This window comes from Mus caroli, chromosome 10 (assembly GCF_900094665.2).
Source record: "Mus caroli chromosome 10, CAROLI_EIJ_v1.1, whole genome shotgun sequence".
NCBI lineage: Eukaryota > Metazoa > Chordata > Mammalia > Rodentia > Muridae > Mus > Mus caroli.
The window spans coordinates 110,599,546-110,627,083 of record NC_034579.1 but is presented as its reverse complement, the minus strand read 5'-3'; the positions used below and the strand labels follow the sequence as shown (position 1 = coordinate 110,627,083).

Sequence of the window (27,538 nt, the reverse complement as noted above, 5' to 3'; positions counted from 1 at the left end):
AAAAAAAAAAAAAAAAGAAATCATGTCAATAAGGTTTCTAAGGGTTATAAAATCCACTTAGGGGGGCTGGTGAGATGGCTCAGTGGTTAAGAGCGCCGACTGCTCTTCCAAAGGTCCTGAGTTCAAATCCCAGCGACTACGTGGTGACTCACAACCATTCATAACGAAATCTGATGCCATCTTCTGGAGTGTCTGAAGACAGCTACAGTGTACTTACATATAATAAATAAATATTTAAAAATAAAAAAATAAAGTCCACTTAGTTATAAATAAGAATTCAAATTAGGATAAGAATAATATAAGATAATACTAACACAATTTCTGTTTAAAAACCTACAATGGAGAGCTGGCAAGACAATGGCCAGGAAGGATCCATGTGCTGGAAGGAGAGACCAAGTCCCAGAAGTTGTCCTCTGACTTCCATAGGCAGACAAACTTTGCTGCCTGCTCTTGCATGTGTGTGTGCATGCATGAATACACATGGAGTAAAAGAATTTTTCTTAAATCCTTCATGTGGGGCTAGAGAAATGACTTGGCAGTTGAAAGCACTTGTTGCTCTTGTAGAGGACCCAGGTTCAATGCCCAGCACCCACATGGTGGTTCACAACCATTGCTAACTGATTCCAGGGCATCTGACAGATACCCACCCTTTGCTGACACCCTTGGCCCCTGGCATGCAGGTGGTACAATACATTATGGAGGCAAACATTTGTGACCATAAATGTAAAATAGATTTTAGTTTTTCAATCCCTGACAGAGCCACCATGTATATGGACAAGAAGTAAATAGCTGAAGTAGATACTTTGAAACTCAGAATTGTTAACAGAAGTGTCTGTCCAGTGTCCTGTTGTCTCTGTGCTCTGCTGATTGTAACAGATGACCATCCAGACTATATATGCTAATGTAAAAAAAAATGTTAACCTCTATGTATGGGATTTGGGGGTGAATAGATTTGGCAGGAAATAAATGTTTTAAAGATAGCTTATAAAAATTCATCTTTTATTTTATGTGTATTTGCCTACCTATGTATGTGCACAATGTATGTGCCTGATGCCCTCAGTCACCAAAAGAGAGGGAATCAGAGCCTCTGGAAGGAGAGTTAGAAAAGATTGTAGGCCACCATGTTGCATGCTGGGAAATGAAACCTGTCTCTCCAAGTACAGCGAGAGCTCTTCTTCACTGAGCCAGTTCTCCATCCCCCAAACTGCATTCTGTTTCCTAGTAATTATGCAGGCAGATAAGGTGTTGTGTTTGTACCAGTGGGGGGAAACAGTTTATGGCACCCCCTTTCTTTTTGTGAGTGGCCTTTACTGCATATCAAAGACATCTTTGAATACACGGAGAAATATAAAAGATATGTTAAATTAATCAAGCCAGTGTGGATAAGTGGCTAGCATAAGCTACTGATGACATTGAAATATTAAATTAGTAGAAAATTATGGGAAGTACTTTTGCTTGCACTGCCTTTTGTTTTATGGTTAGTTTTCTCTTTTGCACTTTCGGCAGATTTACTAGTGGATTAATATTAGGAATATCCTGGTCTTGAAGTTCCTTTTAGAATGTGCCTATATATAATTGTGCATATACAAATCCACAATCTAAAACCAAGGCATTCTCTTGGTTTCTTAGTGCATTTGGGGACAGTCATCTGAGACATGTCACTTGGTCCTAGTTATATGGTAATGAGAAACAAAAGATTTCTGTAGCCATTGTTTCTAGTCCCGTGGAAGACACTGGTTATATATATATTCCTGAATTCAGCCTTTTGCTGAAACAGACTATAAATGAGTTTACCCATCCTTGTGTGAAGTAGTATGTTGTAAAAACTAGATTTTTATAGTAAGTATGTGTGGTGTTTATCCATTCACAGAAATGGGTGTGATTTGTTCAAAACTCCCTACTCTTAACTACTAATAAGTCTGTTATTACTGATAGCCTGATTTCTGATTTCTTATACCTTTGCTCCAGTACTCCAAACTAGATTTAGTACTTGCTTAAAATATGTAAGTGCACATTTTTCTGTCAGTGTCCTGGGGATGTCTTTGTGGTTCATGAGTAGCAACCATGTACTTTTGATAGTTGCATTGAATTATGGAAACCAAGGACATTATGGGTTTTCTTCTTCTCTCCCCACCCCCAGCAAGCTATTCCTTGGGAGTTTTACCGCTACCACCCATGACTTACATGAGCTTAAATATGAGTGGATTTAAATTACTGAAGAATTGACAGGTGGAGATCTGAAGAATTAGGACCGTCTTTTTCTATTAAGATGAGGAAATCTTTACAAAGCAAAAAGATAGTTCATGTTTTCTGTCGGACAAGTTTTCATCTTTCTTTGCAAAGTTTCAACCCTGCTGTTCCTGTCCCTAACCCACAGTAGACATTGCTGGGGGGGTGGGGGGCGGATTCTCTCTCCCTCTCCTTCTCTCTCTCTTCCCCCCCTTTTTTCCTCTCTCCCCATCTCTCTTCACCTCTCTCTTCCCCTCTTTCTCTCTTCCCCCTCTGTCTTCCCCTCTCTCTCTCTTCCCCTCTCTTTTCTCTCTCTCTTCCCCCTCTCTCACTTCCCCTCTCTCTCTTTTTCTCTTCCCCTTTCTCTCTCTTTCTTCGCCCCTCCCCCCTCACAGGTAGGTGTGTGTGTGTGTGTGTGTGTGTGTGTGTGTGTGTGTGTGAATTTTTCCCTTCAATTCTCTTGGGTTGGAGCTGCTCTCACACTGTTGTTATTACCACAGTACATAGAGACAGGCAGCTAATATCTTTTGGGGGAAGGGAGGGTGTTTTGAGACAGGGTTTCTCTGTATAGCTCTGGCTGTCCTGGCACTCACTCTGTAGACCAGGCTGGCCTCGAACTCAGAAATCCATCTGCCTCTGCCTCCCGAGTGCTGGGATTAAAGGCGTGCGCCACCACTGCCCAGCAGGCAGCTAAAAACTTGAGTTGATGTTTGAGCTCTATACCAATTTGTCTCCACTAAAGTAATAGGCAGAATCTTCCCTCATCTCTTTAAGAGTCTATCCTACAGGACATAGGTCTACAAGCCTCTGTAAAGGGCAGGATAATAATTTAGACTTTGTTGACATCCTTATCAGGGCCATTCATCTCTGCCATTTTAACCTGGTGACAATCAAAGATGATGTTCACTGAATGGCGTGACTGTGTTCCAGTCAAGCTGTTTCCAAACACAGTTCGCAGCTGCTGGAAATGTAGCTTTGTGACGGAATGCTTGCCCAGGAGATGCCAGGCTCGACCCCTAAGTATCTTTTCTGTTCCAGGCTCTGCATGAAGTTTTAATTATACAGCATCGGTCATGACACCTAGACCCTAGTCCACAGGATATTTAATTGTCTTAACTTTAACTGTTAGAGTGCATTGGGACAAACTCGGCAATTTATGCACGTCACACAGCCTGGAGGGAATTTTATCCTGTGTTGATTCTTGTGTTTGTTTTGTTTTATGGACAGGGTCTCAACATGTGGCTCTTACTGTCTAGAACTCAAAAAGATCCTCCTGTCTCTGTCTCCTAAGTGCTGAGATTAAAATTTGTGCCATCACCACGGCTAACCTAAAAGCAGTTGTTATGGTGAGGTAGGGATACCTGCCCCTGTTGTTAAGATCGCAGGCAGACACTGGAGGTGCTGTGTTCTGTAGCAGTGACTAACTGCAACCTCAGGGTGCCCTGGCCGGCAGATGCCGTGCTGTCAACAGACACTTAGTATCCAAGCAGTGCTGTGGAATCAAGTTGAAACACCAGCGTTCTTAAAGGTCCTTTGGTCAGTTTCCTCTATATGGTATATTGTTTGTGCTATATTATTTCTGGCCCTTTTTTTCTGATTTTCATTATTATAAATCGGGTTTCTGTTGCGAATTGGGGCTCATGTTTTAAAAGTAGGCCATAAGCCAGACGGTGGTGTCACACTCCTTTAATCCTAGCACTTAAGAGGCAGAGTCAGGCAGATTTCTGAGTTCGAGGCCAGCCTGGTCTACAAAGTGAGTTCCAGGACAGCCAGGGCTATACAGAGAAACCCTGTCTCGAAAAAAACACACAAAAAAAAGTAAGCCATATATTGATCTTAATAAAAATTCATAATAATTTGGATGTGTCATTTTGTTGCCTGCTATTAAATTACTACTAGATACTTGTACTATTAGAATTCTTACTTTGATTTTTAAGTATCTTCTGTTTCTCAGTATAACATACTACCCTTCAGGTTGTCTGCTGAGTCAAGGCCCCTGAGCGGTTTTCAGAGCAGAGCTTTCCTGTGTTCCTGTAAATACTTGGTGTTGTTTCTTTCCTCTTCCTGTGTGCCTGTGTGATGGTCAGGCTTCATTCTGAAGAGTTCTAATTCCATGTTAGACTTCCTCTGATACCTTTGTTCCTTTTGGCCTTGGTATATTCTTTTCTAATTGAAACACTATAGTTCTCTATAAGTCAGTTCCTGGTTTCCACTTGAAGTCCTCATTGTGTTTTTCATAGCACACACTCCTCCCGCCTTTGGTGGTACTGCAGTTTGAACCCACACCCTGATGCTAGGTTACAGCCAAGCACTGAGCCATATCCCTCGCTTAGTCTCTGTTTTGTCTCTCCCTATAAGGCTTCTTGAGAGCAAGTATGCTCTATTCCCTTTTACAACTAAGACATGTAAGACCAAGGAAATGCCTATCAACATATAGTTTATTCTGTAGCCATCTTTTTTACATGCCATTGTTAGTGGACTTTCCCAAGGCATTAGAATACCCGGTAAGTAGTGTTGCTTGGAGAGGGCACTGGGGCACTCTGGCTTTTAAATTTCTAATGTCATATTTTGGCTTTACTAGAACGTGTTCTGATTCTGAAATTTTGGTTGGAAACTATATATAGCTTATCGGGAGATAGCTTAATAAAGTGTGAAGTAGCCTGAAAGTTCCCCCTCTTGTTTTTCCCAGTGGTTTAACTATTGACCACAGACGTATATGGAGTGTAGATCCGTGCTTAGGAAGATCTGTACCTCCTTATTCCTTAGGCTTGGCATTTGTATGTGTTTCTGTTATATAAATCATAGGATGCCAAAGTTAATTTCTTTCCATAATAGCAGATATGTAACTTACAGTAAATTGGCTGCTAACCATTGCATATTGTATCAGATAAAGCTAGGGCTAAAGAGAACTCAACAGTTAAAAGCATGTGCTGCTCTTGCAAGACCTGGGTTTAGTTTCCAGTGTCCACATGAAAGCTCACAACTTTCTGTAACTTCCATTCCAGGGATGAGGACAATATACATATATTCATGCAAGCAGTCGTACACATAAAATAATCTTAGAAAAATAAGACCAAGTAGAGCATAACTGTTCAACATGCCCCTACACCTGATGGCATTGCCAGAAGCAGAGCTGGCAGCTAAATACGATTGCACAGGTAGTCTCAGAACTTCAGAGTGGTTGACATGATAAAGAGGATCCAGATTTAGGCTAGGCTAGGCACAAGGCCCTGTAAGAACGGAAGAGAGCAGGAACAGAAACCAAAACCCAAAATGTGCATGCTTGCTGAGGCAGGAGGATAGTGTTCCAGGCCAGCTTGGGCTATGTGAGAGTTTGTCTTACACAGAAACATTAATGCCGCCTTGTGATCATGGAAACTCCAGTGTATAGCGGACTTGTGTGTTTGGTTCATCTTCCTGTATCACACTTTTTCTTTGTCAAAAATAAGTCTGCACAAAATGCAGTGGAGAATGGAAGATCCTGATGGGTCAGCAGTGCTGACTGCCTCCTCCCAGACTGTTTGCTTCACAATTGGATGCTTTTTGTTTCATTTCGTTTCTTGAGGTATAGTCTAGCCCACACTGGCATATGATCCTCCTGTCTCAGCCTCCTGAGTAGTGAAATTACCGACATGCCACCACATGTATCATAGCTAAAATGTGTGTGAGTGCAGGCATGTGTGTGGCATGCGGAGGTCAGAGAACGACCTCCAGTGTCAGTCCTCATCTTCTAGCTTGTTTGAGACTAGGACCTTTTGTTGTTTGCCACTACCTTTGCAAGACTAGTTGACGTGCAACCTCTGGGGACCCTGTCTGCCTTCATCTTGCTGTAAGAGCACTGGAGTTACAGATAGTAGCTACAGTCCCCAGCCTTTGCATGGGTGCTGGGAGTCAAACACCTGACTGGCAAGTGCTTCACCCATGTGTCTCCTCAGTGCTGCTTTTAAAGTTCCTTGGGTGTCAGAAGTTCAAGCACTGTGAACGTAGGTAGCTAGTGTCTCTAGAACAGCGGGTTAGTATTTGCTATCTGCGTACGCACTGTGTTGCTCCGTCGCTTAACATTTTGGGCAGTGTGTTTCATTTGATCTTCAAAACTCTGAAGGGATTCTGTTAATCCTATCCGTTAAGGAAATGACACATACAGAAAGGTCAAATAATGACAAAGGTCATGCCCAGTCCAGTATTAACTTTTACTGTATATTTCTAGTTTATCATAAAATTAACTTAAACCCTTCCTGTCGTAGTCTAATATCTATAGCAAGTAGTAAATTAATATTCATAATGCAGTTATCTAAACTGTCCTACCAGGAAGCCTGACAAGTAAGTGTGCTTGCCTGGAGAGCTAGCAACAAGTCTAATAAGAAAAAAGGGTTGGGTTGTTTGTTTTGGATTTTTGTTTGTTTGTTTTGGGTCAGTACCTTGTTTATCTGGTCACTCGGCTGAGAGAAGTCTGTAGTGCAGTTAATACATCCCCTGCAATCAGGTCCTGAACACAAAGATGATGCGTGTAACAAAACTGGAAGACATACATGGTCTTGAGTTGCAGGTCAGGTTTTGTTCCTGAAGATTTCAGTGAAAGATGTGGCAGGATTGGTCGGGATTAGCTCTATTTACTGGAACTACTAATACTAACCCATGAAGTGGTAGGAGAGACCTTTTCCCTATTTGTCGTACTAAATCTGGTCAGAAGGGACAGAGTGCTGTAAGCAGCTTCATGTTGGTGGTTCTTCGTTATGTTTGGTTTGTGAGGCCGCCTCACTGTGGCCCCGACTCACCTGTCCTGCTGCCTCAGCTTCTCAAAAGCAGAGGTTCCACTACACCTGGCTAAGAGTTTTATTTTTGACAGGAATCTGGGCCTCTTTTTTTCTTGAAAGATAATTTTAAAACCTACTCAGTCCTGAATTCTGTTACTGTGCCCAGCAGGTTAGGCAGTGTGACCTGACATTGAATTAGTTAAAGTTTTTTGGAAGTGAAAGGAGACCTTGGTAATCATCTGGAACTGTTGCGATGCTACTTTGGGACTTGGAGGCGGAAAGAAGTCAGGCACCATCTCACTTCCAGAGTTTAGTGGGAGAAGTAGCATCCTTGACATGGGGAACTAGTAGTTAAGGGTTTTACTTAGCCCTTTGTAATTTAACATCGCAGAACTCCAATTGAGGGAGGAGAGTTAAACTAAACACTTGAGGATAAGAAAACTGCTTGTTACCAACATTCTAAGGGGGAGCATTTGTAGCTACTTTGTAGACTCTTTGGCATAGAATTTTACTGGAAAAATAATCAGGGATAATCAGGCCTTTAAAATCTTGCTTTTTGAGGCTGGAGAGATGACTGTGAGTTAACATACACAAGAAGACCTGAGTTCAACTCCAGCACCATACCCCACTTTGTCCTTTTTATACTTCCCAAGCTTAATTCTTGTGACCGTTTCCATCCCTCCCTCCCTGCCCCCATTTGGATGATAGTTGGAGAGAAAGCTCTGTATGCTATTGCCCTATTTATAAATTAGAAAAAAAGGGTTTTCACTATATAAAGCATCTTGGAGATTTTTGGGCTACCAAGCCTCAAGGAAGAAGAAAATGTAGCTCTTTATATCTTCCTTTGGTTGAATACTCAATACTGTTAATCGGTTTCCTAGTTATGGGCAGTGTATGTGTAGGCAAATTGTGACATTATAGTCAGACCTTTAAAAATCTGTATCATATTTGAAAAATACACAAAAACATGTTGAGGAGCTTTCAGATAGGGTTTTATTATGTAATTGATGCGCGCGCGCACACACACACACACACACACACCACATCACACACTGTGACCAGTGTATCCCTAAGGAAGATTTCTTAATAAGTTTCAGTTTTCAGAATATGTTGGGCTATTTGCATCCCCTATCTTGATGCTTTTAACTGCCTTCATATGTGAGAGGTAGTTACGTTGGTATAGCTAAAGTTCTAGAACATGTCTCCCCAGATTCCCTAAAGTGTGCAGCCTGTTTCTGACACAGAAGGAAATTAGCTGTGGTGGTTTGTTTATGACAAGAAGATATTACCACCGTTAAGAAAAAGTGCCTTGTAATAATTAAATGCTCTAAACCTGGATGAGAGTGTAGGTTACTTGGATGTTGGCATATGGCAGAACTTAACCTCATACTTACGAGCTACATGTTTCACGGGATATAATCTACTCCTACAAATTAAAATGGTTTCTGTGCTTACACTTTAAAAAATAAATAAGTGTCTTCCTTTAGCACATACATCTCTAATCCCACCCAGCACTGAGGAAACTGAGAATAACTACGAGTTCAAGGCCATCCTGGTCTGGAATGAGACCCTACCACTAAAAAACAAACAGGAGAATAAAGGTAGATTGTGAGGTTCCCCCGACAAAATATCTGTTAGAAGGCAAAATGATTACAAACTGATAAAATGATTGTCACCATCAGGGTTTTATAGGTGATCCAGGTGAAGTTTGAGCTTAGTCCCTCATGTTTGCTTGAACTTATAGTTGGTTTTACTCATCTTCAGTCCCCAGTGGGCCAGCTTGAAAAGCTTATGGGGCCTTTTCCCTGCGTTCTCTGTAACAGGTGAAAGCAAGACCACCCAGGCCAAAACAAATGTGAGACAAAACCTCACACGTAGATGAGCAAAGAATCAAACAGTGTTGGCAAGTGGTTCTGCTCACAGTGCAAATCAGAAAGCCAGCTGCCTTCTCCATAGACTACATGGTTACAAGTCCTGCCGTAGCAGGCCAGGGAGATGAGCTCAAGGAGTCGGATGAGAGCCTCTGACAGTGCTGCTAGACCTGGGGAGCTTTCTGAAGGGAGGCTGTGAGGGTCTTCAGCATGAGAAGGCAGGAAATACGAAACATACAGTTATTAGTTACTTAAGCAAAAAACTGACCATACTAGAAAACTGCCTCCCCTGGGCAGAGCAGACTGCTGCTTTTATGATTTGAGGCAAACTCTGAAACTTAAAGATTGGCAAACTTCCAGAGGCAGGAGTAAGTTAGCATGGACTGCAGAATGGAAGAACTGCAGAGCTGGAATCTTGCAGTGTGGCTCAGGTTAGCCTCAAGCCTGGGTCTTCAGAGTTCTGAGACTGTAGGGATGCACCGTCGTGCCTGGATGCTGTTTCCAGTCCTACCTGTCAGTCATTTTTCTAGGACATTGACTCGGGGAACAGGGATTTTCCTCTATTCGTTGAGTATATGCCTGTTCTCAGCTACTTACAGTTGGTAGTTGTATGTGGTTCGGGTTGTTTACTGTTGTCTTAAGATGGTTTGAGAAAAGAGGGGTAGGTATGTCATGTTAGCTTGTAAGTCGTCAAAAGCTCTTAGTGATGTTTCTCAGCCACCACCCCAGCCCTCTTTTTTCTTCTCCTCTTCCCTTGGATATTCTAATTGAAATTATTATTAATGCTTGCTTCTAGATTCTTAGGTCTTAATCAGTAAGTTGAAGGAAGTGCACACAGATTGCGTACTAGGAAGGGAAAAGCAGAGCAATAGTACAGGTCGGGTGTGCTGCAGAGACATGAGTAGGCTTTGAATTAGGAGGACCCAGGGCTCCAGGTCATTGTCCCGGGCCTTGCTTTATGGGCTCTTGGCAGGAGAGGAGGTGTTTGACTGCAAAGGGAATATGAGGCTGTGGGGTGGGGTCTCTGTTTTGCTTGGCAGGTTTTGCTCACTGTCTTTCTCGTGATGCATCCAGTTTTAATCATATACAGTGCCCAGCTATGGGTAGACATAAGATGGTACTTAGGAATTCTCTAAAAGTTCACTGAGCACAGTTTGCCTTACTGCACAATGTCCCAAAACTAGTTCAGGGCAGATCTGCCCTCTCATGCCATTCCTAATGTACCTAGGATTATTCTCTGTCCATGACACAGGGCTTCTTGAGACTTGCTAGGGGAGATTTAGAAACATACCCTGTTGTTTGTGGTGGAGTGTGCTTGTAGTTGGACTCAAGTTGTGGGTCTTTGGATGCTCACAGTTGGGGGCGGGGGGAGTCTTAGAACTCCCTATGGCTAGTGCCTGCTCTGGTGCGGGTCAAGAAGGGTATATGGGCTGCCTAAACAGAGTGGTGTCACACGCCCATAAGCTATTTACTATACTTCTCTGCCCCAAAAAGAAGGAGCTAAAAAGTATTGTCTGTAACTCTTTGTATCTTCCCTCATTATTATTATGCATGTGTGTGACATGCATGTGTGAGTACATGTACCGTGTACATCATCACATGTGTGACTATCAGGATAGCTTTGTGGACTTGGCTGTTGCCTTCCACCTGTACATGGATTGATTATCAGACTCGAGTTGCCAAGGCATTGACAGCAAGCACTATACCGAGCCAGCACGCACTTTGCACCTAACTCTGTAGAAAACTTGCACAGTGCTCCTATGGGAGTCTAGTGAAGTAATCATTTTATGTAAAGCTGCTGGTCTGGCTGTCCTATAAAAAGCACATAAATACCAAGACTTAAGATTGTTTCCCTTCTTCTTTAACCAGGTACTGAGTGTGACAGTGTGCACCATGCGTGAATATAAGCTCGTCGTGCTTGGCTCAGGAGGCGTTGGGAAGTCAGCCCTGGTAAGTTGTTCCTGCCCACTTCACGATGGTCTTTTCTACTGAGGTAGCTTTTGTTTTGTTCTCATATTTAGTAGTCAAATGGAAATCTTGACTTTGAATTCCTACTTCTGCCTTTACATAATTCTGGGAATGCTGGCTGAGGTTGCAGCTTTAAAGTCCACATCCATTTCTATAGTGATGTGGATAGAACCAAGGGCTTCCCGCAGGGGACAGAGCACTCCAGCCAAGCTACAGCTCAGCTTTTGTTGTTTATGGTTTTTGTTTCCTGAGACAGTTTTTTCCGGGTACACTAGACTGGCCCTAACCATTGACAGTCCTCACTTGTGCTGGAGTTAGAGGTGTGGACACCACGCCCAGCTCTTGTAAGATACGCATTTGGTTATTTGTCTTGGTCTGATTAAGGTAAGATCCCATAGCTTTACAAGAAATATAAGATTTTTCTTGTAATTTTAGACAATTATTAGGTGTATCTGGATGGGTAGCATTTATGTTATATGAGAATTAAGTTTAAGCTTTCCAGAGAGTAGCGACCTACACATGTGTGTATATTTGCATGTTAGTGCAATATAGAGAAATTAAGGTTTTTTTTTTTAATTTGTAAGTAGGTATGTGTGTATATATATATTTGCAATTAGTCTTTTTTTTAAGCCTTTGTCTATCTAGTTTTGTATTGTTTTAATGGGCATATTTTCCCTAGCAAGGATTAGCTTTAGAGGAAACAGTTTGATGTGATGAGGAAGACAGAGTTAGCTTAAGTAAATCAGAATTTAGCAAAAAACCACAAGGACCCAGATCAAGAGGAGAATGGTGGTGCACTCCTGCAAGCCCAGCACTTGAGGCCAAAGAGAGATCCAGAGTTAACGGCCAGCCGGCTACATGGGACTGTGTTTCAAAACAAACGTAGATTGACTTTCTCTTTACTGCCGATAAGATAAACCATCGTACTTGGCCGTTTTAAATGGCCACCTAATGCTGTGCATGGTGGTGCATGCCTTTAGTTCCAGCACTCCGGAGGCAGAGGAAGGTGGAGCTATGGGAGTTGAAGGCCACCTGGTCTCCAGAGTGAGGCCCTCGACAGCAATGCCACACAGAGAAACCCTGTCTCAAAGACAGACAGACAAACAGACCGCCTGTGTAGGATTTAACCGCCCTTAGACTGAGAAGTGTATATAATATTCATTTGCTTTTTTGTTTGTATCTGCAGTAATGGGGAGATATGTTGACTGTGTTTATGGGTTAAAATTACAGTGCCAACACTGCACAAATGCTCTTTGAGTCACTGTTGTACTCACTGTATAGATGTGTAGTGAGTGCTTGTTAACACTGTGTAGTTAACAGTGACAAACTTTATATGATCAGTGCACACATGGTCTGGTTTGTCCTTATCCTGAATTATTTTTGATCCATAGTTGGTTATGGAACCCACAGATACAAATAGTTAACTGTAGTTTAAAACTACAGATTTAAACTGAGCATAGTGGTGCAGACACATGATCCAGCACTTGGGTAGGAGAGGCCAGAGGGTCACTGCAAGCTCCAGGCCAGAGTGTTCTATGTATTGAGTTCCAGACTAGCCTGAAACACACGGTAAGACCCTGCCTCAAAAAATAAAAACAAGAAAAGTTTTCAGACTCAAATGTGTTCTTCTTTTTGAAATATAATGTTATTTTAATTTTTTCCCAGACTGTACAGTTTGTTCAAGGAATTTTTGTTGAAAAATATGATCCTACGATAGAAGATTCTTATAGAAAGGTATGTTACTTTTTAAAGGCCTTTTGGTCTTAATACAAATGTAAAGAGTTATTTTTTAGTTTTTACTTATCAAATGTTTTATATAAATTAAAATGAAAAGATGTTTGTTAGTGGAACGTTCATGTGCTATTTCTTGTCATTGCTTGCCTACCACCATCAGCAATTCATAAGCACTTATGCACACGAGTTAGTAGAACGCTTACATTTATTCTGACCTCAGAATTGTGACTTGAGTGTCAGTTCACGCAGCAGGCCCGTGTTCCCAGGCCCCACTCACTGGAAAGACTGATAGCCTTCAGCTCTCTCACTCTTCTGGAAGCAGCCTCCAGTGGGCTTCCCATCCTTGCTGCTTAACGCCTCCTTGGCCCATACTGCCGCAGCAGAAAAGTGTTTGCTAGCACAGCACATGTTAATACAGCAGTGTGCAGACAGACTTACTTTAGTAGAGTTGACTCTCTACCTTTTATTCCTAGAAAACATTAGAAAGGAAGACACGGATACGCACTTTATTTCATTGTTGTGACACTGCTTCCTTGCTTCCAGAAAGTACGTTCCAGTGTGACAAGACAGTAGAGTGTCCAGAGAAGTAAAGGCATCTTGCCCAGGGCGTTACAGGAGGGCTGACTCGCAGTCACGCTGCCCTGCTGAGCTCTTGCTTGCCTGCTTGGCTATGCTGAAGACTTTCTATTCCAGAGTCAGTGTTGAGCCCCATTGTGGAGGGACTTACAGGGACACGGGGTTGGCACCTGACTAGAATTTGGGGTGCTTTGAAGACTGTGATCCTTCCTGTTCTATTGCTGTGGTAGAACGGGGGACATAAAGAAGGAAGTGTGTGTTTGGGCCTACGGTCCGTCGTGGCAGCAGGCCGCAGGCATGGCAGCAGAGAGCAGAGCAGAGAGAGCATACTGGGCCTCGGGAGTGCGCTTCTGCCACTCCTAGACCAAGTGGGAGCCACGTGTTCATATGCCTTAAACTATCAGGCCATTCTTACGAAAAACCGCCACAATGACTTATGTAGTTTTTAAGTATTGCTTGATATTACCCTGTAAAGATCCCATAGCTTGTTATCTGTTGTGCTTTTTACTGTTGTGGGTATTTTAAAGTAGTTTTGCATGCATTAAAAATAAAAGAATATTTTCATTATTTTTTCTTTAGCAAGTTGAAGTAGATGCACAGCAGTGTATGCTTGAAATCTTGGATACCGCAGGAACGGTATGTAAAATAAAATTATCAAGATACGCTGCATATAGTACTGGTTTTTAAATGTTGCACTTTCTAAATGTAATATACCAATAACAAATGTTTTAAATGCTAGAGTGGACATTTCCATGGTCTGGTTGTACTAGTCCATTTAAGACAGTCTTATTATATATTTCAGATGATGTTGACAATGCGTGGGTGCACATTTATTCTCTGATGCTATGAAATTGTGTTTTGGTAGCTGTCCTCAGAAGTGCTTTGATGTAACTGTCAATTCTGTTACTGTAATGAAATGCCTATAGCCAGCTAGCTTTGTAAATGTAGGTGTGTTTTAGTTTGTTCTGGAGGTGCAAGGTCTAGGAACTGAGTCTGGTGATGGCTTATGTTCCTGACAGAACCTCAAGGCAGTGCATAACAAGTGGCAAGGCACAGGAACATGCATCCATGTGTCTCTCCCTCTCCTGTAAGAAGCCTGTTCACCTAACTTGAATCCTAATTGCTTCCCAAAGGCCTCACCTCTTAACGTCCATGGAATTAAGTTTCTGCCCTCTGGATACCTCAGAATGAGGCTTCAATTTTGGCATATGAAGCTTTTGGGACTATTCAGTCATTGAGACCATAACAACCAATTAGATTTGTAGGTATTCAAAATTAAGGGAAGGATTCTGGGTACAAAACCGTCAGACATAGTGAAGAAGTGTAGAAAAATACAGTAAAATACAGATTTCCATGCAGACAGCCCCACAGAATGATGGCTCTGTGTCATGCTTTACCTCTGGGATAAGACGAGGGTGCTCAACACTTGATGGTAGGTTAAAGGCTGCTCTTAGAGACACTGTATTTCCGTTCCAGTTGAACATCTGTTGTATGTACGTCTGTGGTAAGACTTTAAAAGAACTTGTAATATAACCTCTCCAGCAGTGTCTTGCTGTAATGTGTAGTTTTAAGGAGTGTTATGTGATGATTATCTAAGCTGGTATCTTGTACCCTCCCACCACAGGAGCAGTTCACAGCCATGAGGGACCTGTACATGAAGAACGGACAAGGCTTCGCTCTGGTTTACTCCATCACAGCACAGTCGACATTTAACGACTTACAAGATCTAAGAGAGCAGATTCTGCGGGTTAAAGACACTGATGATGTAAGCAGACTTAGTCCTGAAGACTTAGGCTTACTCCAAACCTAAGTCAGTTTTAAAACTTAAATATTCTCTCAACTTAATTGGTTTTTTTTGAGACAGGGTTTCTCTGTGTAGCCCTGGCTATCCTGGAACTCACTCTGTAGACCAGGCTGGCCTTGAACTCAGAGATTTGTCTGCCTCGGCCTTCCAAGTGCTGGGATTAAAGAGACCACCACCTATCTTGCCTTTATTTTTTTGCTCCTGCTTTTTTAAAGCAGTTTAAGTGTTTGCTGCTCAGGCAGGATCTCCTGTTTGATTGCCACCCCAGAATTGCTACCTGCAGGCTCTGTCTCTTGTTTCTAGACCATGAGGATGTTGGGAGGGAGAAAGCTGTGTGTGGCCACATTCACGGCAGACTTAACAGACTATAGCCCAGGCTGGCCTTGAACTTGAGTGAGCCTCCTGCCTTCTTTCCCCAAGTGCTGGGTTAATGGGCACAATGCTTTGAAAGTAAGATCTAGCCACATTTATCTATGACCATATATATGCCTAAATTATGCCTCTGTATTGGAAAGGAACATAATGGTAAAGACAAACAACCACTATGTTAAATTCTAAAACATTAGATTTAGGTGTCCCTGCAGAGTGAAGTGTAATAGACTCTAAAATCTATAGATTTCACAACGGTGACTTTAATTCCTCATTACCTGTGGCATTGGTTCTTAAGTTTGTGTGATCTTATATCAAATTTTCAGTAGGAGTTGCTACAGAACCTTTGACTCGCGAGGCTAGTGTAGGGCTTGAGAATTTGCCTTTTGACAGGTTTGTTGGTGGTGCTGTTGCGATGTGAGCACCACACTTTAATGACTATTGTAGCGCTGGGCGGGTGGGTGTGCGCTTATTCCTAGCAAGTTCCTGGACAGCCAGAGCTTTAAGTGAGACTCTTAGCTCAAAACAAAACAAACAAACAAACAAAAAAACAGAAAGAGAGAGACAGCAGACAGACAGAAAAGAAAAAAAGAACGAACGAATGAACGAACGAACCAGTCATAGAGTTAAGTGAACTAATATTGAAAGAGCTAAGCACCTTTATGGTGGATGCTGTCATTTTCAGCACTTCTGTTTCTTTTAAAGATTTTTTTTTTTTAATGTTTTTATGTGTCTGAGTGCTCTCTGCATGTATACCTGCATGTCAGAAGAGGACATCGGATCCTATCATAGGATGCTTGTGAGCTGCCATGTGGTTGCTGGGGATTGAACTCAGAACCTCTGGAAGAGTAGTAACCAGTGCTCTTAACCACTGGGCCATTTCTCCAGCCCCTTTCTGCACTTCTGCAAGTGAGAATCTGGAAGGTTTTGTTTTTCTACAATTGCATTATTGCTTATTTAAAAAAGTATCTTTTAAAATCTCTTTTAATCTCCTTTAAAAGCCTAAATTCTTGTTTTCCTTATTTGAATTTTTTTAGAATTTTTTTTTTAATGTTAATGGCCACTAGTGGTTTGTATTACTTTCCCCATACTACTCTTTTAAAATTACAAACATTAGATATATCCAAACTTGAGAGGCCATTAGTAAGTATTTATTTTTACTAAGTTGATTTATTTTGTCATAGACTATGAAATGAGAGGTTACATTTAGGACCGTGAGAAGCTGAAGTTTCTGCTTTAGGGACCTTCTTAATTTCTCCTTTTTGTATTGTGTAATTCATTAAACGTGTGTCAGAAACCAAAAAAACGTGAAGTTGGTTCACACCCTTAAACATTTTGAAGTGTTGAAATCTGCCAGCTTTTCATGGTAACACCCTTTGTACTTCCTATTAAAAAGGTTTTTTTGATTACTGTGATTGGGTCCGCTGTGGTATGAATTTTCCCTCTTTTGTAAGCACTTTATAGCTTGTTCGTCATTGTATAATTGTCTTTTTTCCCTTATGACTGTCTTCGCAGGTTCCAATGATTCTGGTTGGTAATAAATGCGACTTGGAAGATGAAAGAGTTGTAGGAAAGGAACAAGGTCAGAACCTAGCAAGACAGTGGAACAACTGTGCATTCTTAGAATCCTCTGCAAAGTCCAAAATAAATGTTAATGAGGTATGTGTGTGTGTCCTGAGAATAGCTTCTTAGGCTCAGTGCAGCATCTTACATGAATGGAGAGGAGGCTGGGAGGAGGCTGGGCAGGCACCGAGGAGCCTACTATCCTGAGAACCTGGGGTCAGTTCCCAGGACTGACACGGTGACTCATGGCCATCTGCAATCCAAGCACCCTCTCCTGATGTCGCTGGGAGCCTGCATGCTCATTGTGCACATAAACTCATGCATGACCCAAACACACACATGAAAGGAATAATTGTTTGCCAGATGGTAGTGGCACATGCCTTAAATACCAACATTCAGAAGGCTGAAGTGGGTGGATCTCTGAGTTGGAGGCCAGCCTGGCCTACCAAGCAAATTCCAAGATAGCTGGGGCTATACTGAAAAACCTTGTCTCCAAAAATTAATTAATGATTTTTTTAAAGAAAAGTATTACAAAGAACTCTTAATATGTGCTCTTATAGGCCAAAAAAAACCTTGTCTGGCATATGCATGCATATGAGTAACAATGTGTTGGTTTAAGGGAAAGTCAGGCAGAAGGCCAGTTAAAACCATTCATTTCATCGAGTATTAGAGTTCATATGAAGGCTAAACCTCGGAAAGGTAGTGTGGTCTTGAAGTAGGTGACGCCCCATAGATAGCAAAGGCACAAAAGACGCGCAAAGCCAAGCCGTCGGAGACAGCAAAGGGCTTCTTTGTTGTAGGAGCGCTAACTGCATTAAGTAGAATTCTTCAGCTCTTACTTTAATAGAAATGGTTTTAATTTTCTCAAACAAAACAAAACCTGGTACTTACAAGAACACTGGCTTTACACTCCTGCTGCAAAAGAAAGCGTGGAGATTCCTTTACAGCTGTGGAAATTGCCAGGAGTTTCTGTTTCTCTTTTTCAGTTTGGGGTTTTTTGAGTTTGTTTTCTCTCTTTAAAACAACAAGTGGTGGTGGTGGTGGTGGTAATAATAATAATAATAATGTGTTTGCAGATCTTTTATGACCTAGTGCGGCAAATTAACAGAAAAACTCCAGTGCCTGGGAAGGCCCGCAAAAAGTCATCGTGTCAGCTGCTTTAATGTACTGAATGCATTGTAGCTCTGAGCCAGGTACGTTGCGTTCTTCTCACTAAATGATGTTTAATCCTTACAGATAGCTATCAGGACTCGGTGTGGAAATCCTGGGGACTCAGATGTTCATTTACATACTCATCAGAAGTGAGGGGCTTCACAGGTGTGAACTTGGTTGTTCAGCACATACTTCTATCCTGGGGGACCCTGAAAGCTTCTGATAGAGCCAACCTTCTCTTCCCTCTTAGTTATATTTAGATAATTGAGACACAATAGAAGAGGGAGACAAGCTGTTGTAAGATGTGCATGGTGTGCCGACAAGGGCTTGTGGTCTCTGCTCACTCAGGAGGACAAGCCTTCAAGGCAGGGACTCAGTATCCCTGCTTTACAGTTGCAACGGCCAGGCACAAACTAGGCTCTCTGCTTAACTCTAGGATCAGGATGATAAACAGTGCCAAGCCCTGCAGTTGGTGACCCAGGCAGAGCCAGGGTTTCAGCAGATTGCCCAGCTTCTGAGTCCATGCTCAGTGCTGTGCTGCAGTGGGTTCTGAAGAGGCAGACAACGGCACCAACTGCCATTAAATTGGAGCTTAGGGCAAGTCTGTCCGAGTCTGAAGTGCTGAGCTGTGAGGTGCAAGAAGGCAGTGCTGGAGGAAGAAGGGTCCTCACTCAGCAAGGGAGGAGGAGAACCAAAGGGAGACGAAGGGCAGGGCACCTGGTGGTGGCGGCAGCAGCATCGACTGTACACAGCTTTAATCCCAGCACTTGGAGAGCAGAGGGAGGCAGATCTCTGAGTTCCAGGACAGCCAGGCCTTCACAGAGACCCTGTCTCAAAAAAAAAAAACCTTAAAAAACAAAGGAAACAAAGATTTTTTTTTCAAGTTGTTAATACTGCTATTTGTCTGTTAACCCTAAATCTTCTAGTAAGATTGGTTTGACCATAAATTTTAATGTGATTTTTTTCCCCCCTGGTTTTTGATTTATTGATTTATTTCTGGGGTGTGTGTGTGTGTATGTGTATGTGTATGTGTGAGACATGTGTGTGACGTGTGCCTGATGTCCAGGGAGGCCAGAAGAGGACCCGCTGATATTGGGGTTACGGCAGTAGTAAGCAGCCGTGTAGGTGCTGGGAATGGAACCCGAGTCTCTGGAAAGTATCCAGTGCTCTGTACCGTTGCGCTGTCTCTCTCGCCCCCAGTTTCTTTGCTTTTTAATCTTCAGAAAGTAATACAGAAATTTGTTTTTTGTTTAGTTGATTTGGTTTTTCAAGACAGGGTTTTCTCTGTGTAGTCCTGGCTGTCCTAGAACTCACTCTGTAGACCAGGCTGGCCTTGCACTCAGATCTGCATGCCTCTACCTCCCTAAAGCTGGGATTAAAGGCAGACGCCACCACAGACCTGCACAGAGCTTTTTTTTATTCCTTTTTTTTTTTTTGGTCTAGAGTTTTCATTGGTCTGGCTTCTAGGACAACAGCAGTATGGAGTGCCATCTTTTTTGGAATAAAGATACAAAAATGTCTTAGCTGCCATTAATATGAGGACTAGAAAACAGCAAGACTTTATCTTACTGTTTCCTTTCGTTCTTTATTGTACTGTTTCTGTTAACGCACGTATTTTTTCCCCTTCCACAGGTCTGAAAAACTGTTGCCCAATTCAGCAGTGCCAGCATTCCAACTTTGTTAAACCTACCAACATCTTAAACGGACTTTCCTGTGGTGGTACCCTGAGAGGCGGATGAAAGCTACTCTGTCAGTTTGCACATTCTAATCACTTTCCAGTATCACGAGAGATTTTTACTTATATAATAGTTCTAGAGTATGCAGCTGGTAAAACCAGAGGCTACATCCAGTATTACTGCTAAGAGACATTCTTCATCCACCAATGTTGTACATGTATGAAAATGGTGTACTGTATACTTCAACACACCCCATACTTTGTATTGGAGAGTACAATAATGTAAATCCTAAAAGCACCACTATTTTAGCATAATAAAAGAAAGTCCAAAGAGCTCCTATATAGACTACTCCAGATAACTTTGCTTCTTTGATACTTGTAGCTTATTGTAATTTTTTTTAAATTCAAGGTCATTATCATTGTATTATACAAAATAAGCGCTTTGATTAACACAGCTATATAGTTTTTTTAATTTTTCAAAAACCTGTGGAGACAGTGATCTTGTCTTTAAAATATGATAGTCCTTTCAGTATAATGTCTTAGATTAAAGACGTTGCCTTTAATATCTGTTGGGAAGGAAATGTCCAGACTTTTCAAATCTCCTTATTATATGTTTCCTTTTTTGTTTACATAGGGAACAATGTTTATAGTTGTGTGTACAGTGGGGGTCTACAACAAGAAGTGTATATTTTCAAACAATTTTTTAATGATTTAACAATTTTTGTAAATCATTTTCAGGCTTCTGCAGCTGTAGATTCTCACTGTGACTCCCTTGCTTGCTCATGCATATGTGTGTCTGCAATACCAAATATACAGGTTTAGTATCTGCCTGTTAGTGATTGTTTCCCATGTGTAACGTTTCGGTTGAGATGTTAACTGGTGGACGAGTACTGTGGATGTGAATGTGGGAAGTAATTTTAATCATGTGTAACTGGTCACAAGGCCTAATTTGCAGTAACTATTGCTGTTTTATTTAACAATGCCTTGTTGTTTTGTATGCATTAACGTTTGGGTGTAAAGATTGTGTGTCCATCCAACAGGGAGCCACAGTATTTAAATTGACCAACCTGATGTTACAACGACTTTGAGGTGGCCAAATGTAAACTAAAGCCTTAATTAAAGTGGTGCGATTTTGTATAACTTAGCATCCGTAGTTCAATAAATGTGGGTTGCCGTGCAAGGGCTTGCATTACAGTTACTTGCCACTGAATGTGTTTTGTGTAATGTTTTAACAGTGCTAGTAAATAAATATGGGTTTACCTTCCTAAATGTAATAGGTGTTATTTTACACAGTGTGATTTCATAATTTATAACGTATAGGTAAACCAGAATGATGAATGAAAGATATCAGGGTTCAGTTTTGGTTTTGTTTTCTTTTCTAGAATTGTTTGACTATCCACATAAAACCACCCTCTGAACTTTTCTTTGAGAAAGAATGTTATAAAGCAAGCAGTATTACTTAGGAACAATGCCTTTGGCTAGTGTTCAGTAACTCTGTGGGGTGGGGAAAGGAGGAAGGATTCAAATACTTTGGGTACTGCACTATGGATTTTTTTTTTCTAATAGAATACAAATCTTTGGGGAGTTAATACACAGAAATTTCCACCATTTATGCTTAAAATATTACTATGGTTATACAATTTTTGATGTGGATTCATGCTACTTTTCTTTTATTATCTCTGTCTTATGTGTGCTATGATTGAACTCTGTGAAATTTATAAAGAAGCTCTTATAGGTTTTCATAGTACTTGCCAGCTGCTGGAGCAACTACTTATGGTACCTTCTAGTTTGCAGGTGTGCCAGTCCTCCACACGTGCTGTTTGAAATGGGACATTAAAGGCTTTCGTTTGAAGACGGTCGTACTCGTTATGTATTTAAATTACAGGGCGGCTGCACTGCAGGGCCTGAAGTTAGTGTTGTTCTGCGTGCTCTCGGGTTTTAGTCCTCGAGACACGTGGTTTAGTAAAGCCTGGGCTGTTGGGGTTTTTTATATATACAACTATCTGGGGATGCCTGATTTCAGTTTACCATCTTCATCCGCTGGCTTAGCAATAGTAAGTGCAACAACCGAGACCAACCCAAGGGCCACCCTATTCGAATCCATGCCTGTAAGATTGCTGACCTGGGACACTTGACATTCTGTGCTGGGTGATGTATTGTGGGGCTTACTCTATGCATGTAGAATCCTAAACTAACACCCACTAGTGGTGATAACCCAGTTACAGTGAATAAAAGAACTGCAGACATCAGATGTGCCGCAGCTGTGCTGGCCTTAAGATCGCCCTAGGTAAGATGGGCTCTGATGGAAAGCACTGAGCTGCAGACAAGGGTCAGGAGCCCAGCGGGACCACTCCAATATAGCAAGTCACCGTGTGGGATGCAGAGCCACAACTAGGTGTTCTGGAGTTCTAATCCTACCACTCATTCCCTCCATGTGACCGTGGCCAGGTGTCCTTTCTCGTGTGACCCAAGCTATCCACACCCAGTGTTACCCGGTACAGTTGAGCAAACCTGGGGCCTTGTGAGGTGTAGCAAGGCTGCACCGCCTGCGCTGTCTGTGTCTTGTACTAGATGAGGATGCTGACAGCTTTCGCAGGAGTGAATGCTAGCATCCTGCGTAATCCTAAGGGCTGCGCTTTATAGCAAACACCATTTCTCTTGTACAGAAGTAGAAGGTGCATCTGAGGTATGGGAATAACATGCAGGTGGACTTCCCTGAGGGGAATAATAGCAAGATTAAAAAAAAGGACAAGGGACAGAGAGACCTGGTCATGTCCCAAGAGTAGTTGGCGAAGCTGGACTCTGGGGGGAAAACCATTTCCTTTTTCTTTTTTCTCTTTTTCACATATCTGTGTAAGAATGTTAAAAATTTACAGGTTTTGCTTTTTTTGCACATGTGAGTTGTGTATAATGCTTTGTAATGCTTTCATGTGTACGGGTGCACATGCTGTGTTCCAGTATGTGTGGAGACTTAGAGATTTATATCAGGTGTCCTCTGAAGTCACTCCCACTTACATATCAGGCCGCCATCTCAGCTGAAACCAAAGCTTGCAGGTTCTGCTGGTCTAGCCAGCTATCCCCGTTGTCCAGGTCCTCTCTCTGCCTCCCCTGCACTGAGATTATACGCAGTCACCCCAGCTACCTGGCAAGCACTGTGCCTCCTGCTTAGCCCTCTCATCGGTCCCTAGGCAGCTGTTTGGTTTCTATGTCAGTTCAGGTTTTTTTCCCCCTTATTAAGACTGTTTACCATAAATTGACATTAAAAATTCCATTGCAAAGTTAGGTTTTGCTTTTTTCTAGTCATCTCATCTTAGGTGTGGATTACAGACATAAGGCATTGCTACAATGTTCTTTCCAGCTCCTTAGGTGTGGATTACAGACATAAGGCATTGCTACAGTGTTCTTTCCAGCTCCTTCGGGATGTGTCCTCGTTGAGTGTAAAACTCCAGGTTGGAGGTGTGGCCCAGGGTCCTTGACTCGCCTGTATAGAGAAAGAAGTACTGGGAAATGGGCATGCCCTTTGTAGTTAATATTCCTACTGCCTAAAAAATAAGGGATACCTGTTTGTCTCTCTTAAACTGTTAGTGTGCCTACATTTTTAAAATCAGTTGTAGCTTTATAGTTCATCATACCTGACAAACGCATGCATGTGCGGTAGGTATGGCAAGTGGAATGTGCTCCTTTCACTGGAGAAGGAAAAATGCACAAGTGTGTTGGGGATGGGGACTGGTGCCAAGGCTGACAGTTGCTGAAGCTGCCTTCCACAACCTTAAACAGGTAGCTTAGGCTGAGGCTCCATACAAGTCTGTCTTTATTGTTACGACTGTTTTGGTGGTGGTGGTGGTGGTGGTGGTGGTGGTGGTGGTGGTGGTGGTGGTGGTGGTGGGTTTTTGTTGTTTTAGGTTTTTTTGGTTGGTTGGGAGTTTTTGTTGGTTGGTTGGTTGATTGAGTTTTTTTCGCTTGTTTGTTTTTCAAGACAGGGTTTCTCTGTGTAGCCCTGGCTGTCCTGGAACTCACTTTGTAGACCAGGCTGGCCTCCAACTCAGAAATCCACCTGCCTCTGCCTCTCAAGTGCTGGGATTAAAGGCATGTGCCACCACCACTTGGCTTAGCTTTGGTTTTGAGACAAGGTCTCGTTGAGTCCAGGCTGATTTCAGACCTGCTGTGTAGTCAAAGACGACCCTGACCTCTTCCTGGCCACATTTGCTGAGTGGTGACTGATGAGGCTACAGGCAAACCCCACCAGGCACGCCCAGCCGACCATAGTTTATATTCTGCAAAGGTAGACACAAAATGACTGTTCCTAACTGGATCTGTTTTCTGACTCCAGGGGTTTTTATGTATCCTATGTGTTTTAAACCTGTTTCCCTTACATCCCGTTTTAGTACCTTGTAAGTTGCTGATCTTAGGAACTAGAAGTTATATCTAGAATTTGAGATACCTACCTCATTGCCACCGTTCTCTCGAGCGCCTGCTGTATTCCAGGCACTGTTCACAGTGCTGAAGATGACGCAGGTGTTCTGCCTGTGTGGAGATGCGCAGCTAGCAAAGCTCTGTCAGCCGTATGTTGAATCTGCACAGAGCCTTCCATCTTGGTGGTCTGGTTAGTTTAGCAAAATCTGCTATCGAGTTTGACAAGTTCAAAGGCTTTTTCTCCTTTACTGTCAGCCTTCTCATCTGTTGGGGAGGAGTGGGCAGAACTGTTACTATTTGGCTTGATGGCTGGTTGGACCTAGGTTAGCCTCATCTCTGCTGGACCTAGGCTAGCCTCGTCTCCCTCACTGTTGTTGGGAAGTGTGGTAACACCCATCTACAGCCTTTAGCTCTTCAGCATTTGACTTCTCTGGAAACTACACCCTCACCTTAGAGGATTTCTGTGTGAGTAATATGCCAACCCAAGTTAAAAGGTCACCACGGTTTTTAAATAAGGCAGAGAACAAAAGGTCTTTTGGGTTTTGCCTTCTGCCTGTTGTCCATTCAGATTTCTATTTATGGTGTGGTAGTCTGCGTCCCTTATGAGGAAGGATTTCAGAACAAGAAACTATCACAGTCAACCCTGCCATGTGCTCTAGGGCTGGGGAAGAAGTGATAAGGCAAAGTCACGTCCTCCGAAGACTTAATGAGTCCCTCATCAGTGGGAGGGGCCAGTCAGATACACTACCAAATGGAAGACCAGCGAAGGCACGGTGAGGAACTGTTGAGCTAGACTTAACCCCTCACTCGGGTAAAAGGAAAAACCCAAAAAACCTAAGAGTGACTAGAGAACTGGTTAGCCGTTAACCAGTTGGTAAGAGTGACTAGAGAACTGGTTAACAGTTAACCAGTTGGTCCTCAACCTTGCTGACGCTGCAGCCCTTTACCACAGTTCCTCATGGTATAGGGACTCCCCCCAACCACAAAGTCATTTTCCTTACTACTTATGATTTTGTTACTGTTAACGATTCGTAATGTAAATATTTTTGGGGATAGAGGTTTGTCAAATGGGGTCGAGCCCCACAGGTTGAGAACCACTAGAACAACTTAGATGCCAGTGCTTGGGAAAAAAAATGTCTGAGGTTGGTGAGGAACGAAGGGATTGGGCACCGATGAAGATAATCTAGAGAAGCTGGCAAGAAGTTGTTGTTGGGATACATTTAAGGAGAAAAAAGAAAAAACCACCTTGGGGAAGGGTGGGGTTATATTGAGCGATGGCTGTCTGTCTTCTTCCCCAGAGAGCCGCGTTTGAACAGTTGCCCTTAGTAATCGGTATGGGTGACATTTGCTCCCATAAGAACTGAGCATGAAAGCCTGGTAGAAGCAGACTTGGGATGGGCAGGGTTGGATTAAAGATTGGAGGCAGAGGGTGGTAATCATCTCTCACCATATGCCCCTCACCGATTCTGCTCTCATTCGCACTTCCTGATGGGGACTGACAGCTGATCCAAGGCACCAGGCCTGTGTGGATCTCTACCGAGTGCCCCAGAGCTGCTGATAGCTGGGCCACGGCTACCGGTCCAGGCCACCACCAGGTGTGACATGGCTTCCCAATGTCACATGCCTTCCTAATAAAGGCCACACTTTTTTCCCCTCATTTTTCTTAAACGATACTTTGGTACTTGGCCAGAAATGTTTTAAAGATAAATTATTAACCGTTTTTGTAATGAGCTGTAGCTCTATTTATCTAATTCTCTGGGGAAGCATTTGTGTCCTAAACAGAGTGTTCTAACAGATGTGGTGGTTTAAGCTATAGAGGTTCGTGCTCACATCCCCAAATCAAAACAGGACTGCACACTTGCTAGAGACGCCAGAAGCAAGCCCGTTCTTTGGCATTTAAAGATACTTGTGATGGCATTGAGAGCCCATCTGGATAACCCAGTGTTATTTGCCAAACCTTTAATTGCATCTGCAGGTGCCCCTTTTTTTCAGTTGATGGTAGCATCAAAGGTTTTGGGGATTGGGGATGTCAGCGTAACCTTTGGGGGGCCATTGTCTGCCAGAGTCTTAAATCAGCAGACCTCTGTAAAGGTCAGAAGCACCTCCGGCAGTCTTGGATTTAAAGTGCTCTGTGGGGATTCTGAGCAAATCTAGGATTAGGTGAGACATCCGTGAGTCACCACACCATGAGACAGTCCATAATAAAGGAAAGGTGTCTGAGTGGTGGTGTTTACAGCGATCTTAATTCTGCCTTGTCCTGCTGCCTGGGTTGGGGCTCATTTCAAGAAATGAGGGGTAAAGTGGGTATGATGACACACACCTAAAATTTTAGTGCTCAGGAGGAGGAGACAGAAGGACACCTGCCCTGACTAAGAGACCTGTCTCAGGGGAGAAAAGGAGCTATGGGCGTGGCTCCTTGATAGAGCTTTTGCCTAAAACATTAGGATTGATGCGTAGTACATACTCCAAAAAGGATTAAATGACCTCAGCTTTGGGGCTCTTCCCTCAGGATACAGCCCACTTCCATTCTCAATATGCTTTTCTTCCTTAATAATTATTCCATGCCTGACCTAAGACACATGTGTTTTTCCTCCATTTCTCTGTACTGTATTTTCCTCTTAAGCTGAAAAAATTGTCCTCAAGCTGGGGAGAATAATAATTAAATGACCTCCTCTGGTGGGTTATGTGAAGTTCATTAATAAAGCCCTTTCCCATCTTGTTTGAGCCCTTGGGTTTGATCCCTAACACCATGAGTATTTGAACAAGTTCAGATTAATTCAGCCCACTGATTGGGGGTGGGCTGTGCATCCAACATTAGGGCTGGGATTTCTGCTTTTATAATCACATCTTGAGAATAAACTTCGACCCCACCAAGTAACAGTGTGTATCACTGATTCAAATATCAACAGTTATTCTAGGAAAAAAAAATTTTTTGCTGCTTTCCTTAATCTGTAGACTCCGGCATGGCGTAGGTCTAATAAAGTTTGAACATGAGTCAGATGTGTTGGTGCACACCTTCAATCCTAGCACTGCAGAAGCAGGCTGATCTCAGTCTGGGCTTTAATACTGTCAGCCACTAACATGCTACTAATTGTATTGTGCCCGTATTTAAAGGGCTTACTGAGAGGAGGAAGTGGCGCCTGCCCACTCACTCTGAACCTGTACAGGACATTCTAGTCAGAGCATCTAGACAGGATGTGGCTGGTGACAAGCACCGACTTGGTTGCCCTCAGGATGTTATTCAAACAGGGTGGATATAATAATGTATCAAGCATGTCGGCCCTGGAAGGTTGACATATTTTCAATGTCGCCTTCCCTGCCAGTCAGGATTGTCAATTGCACACTGTCCATCTTCCCAAGGTAGCTATAGGGAAAGTGTGGTGGTGGTGGTGGTGGTGGTGGTGGTGGTGGTGGTGGTGGTGGTGGTGGT

General features: G+C 42.7%; 1 protein-coding gene across 1 annotated transcript in view; it reads left to right on the top strand.

Moving 5' to 3' along the window:
* Rap1b (RAP1B, member of RAS oncogene family) overlaps positions 1–21,547 on the top strand; it is a 32,545-nt gene extending 10,998 nt beyond the window's left edge. Inside the window, exons 2-8 of the mRNA XM_021174403.1 lie at positions 10,724–10,804; positions 12,488–12,556; positions 13,712–13,768; positions 14,757–14,897; positions 16,821–16,964; positions 17,945–18,061; positions 19,653–21,547. Coding sequence (XP_021030062.1) covers positions 10,748–10,804; positions 12,488–12,556; positions 13,712–13,768; positions 14,757–14,897; positions 16,821–16,964; positions 17,945–18,031 — 555 coding nt within the window. The 5' untranslated portion in view covers positions 10,724–10,747 and the 3' untranslated portion in view covers positions 18,032–18,061; positions 19,653–21,547. The remainder of the gene's footprint in view (positions 1–10,723; positions 10,805–12,487; positions 12,557–13,711; positions 13,769–14,756; positions 14,898–16,820; positions 16,965–17,944; positions 18,062–19,652) is intronic.
* Positions 21,548–27,538: the final 5,991 nt, after the last annotated feature.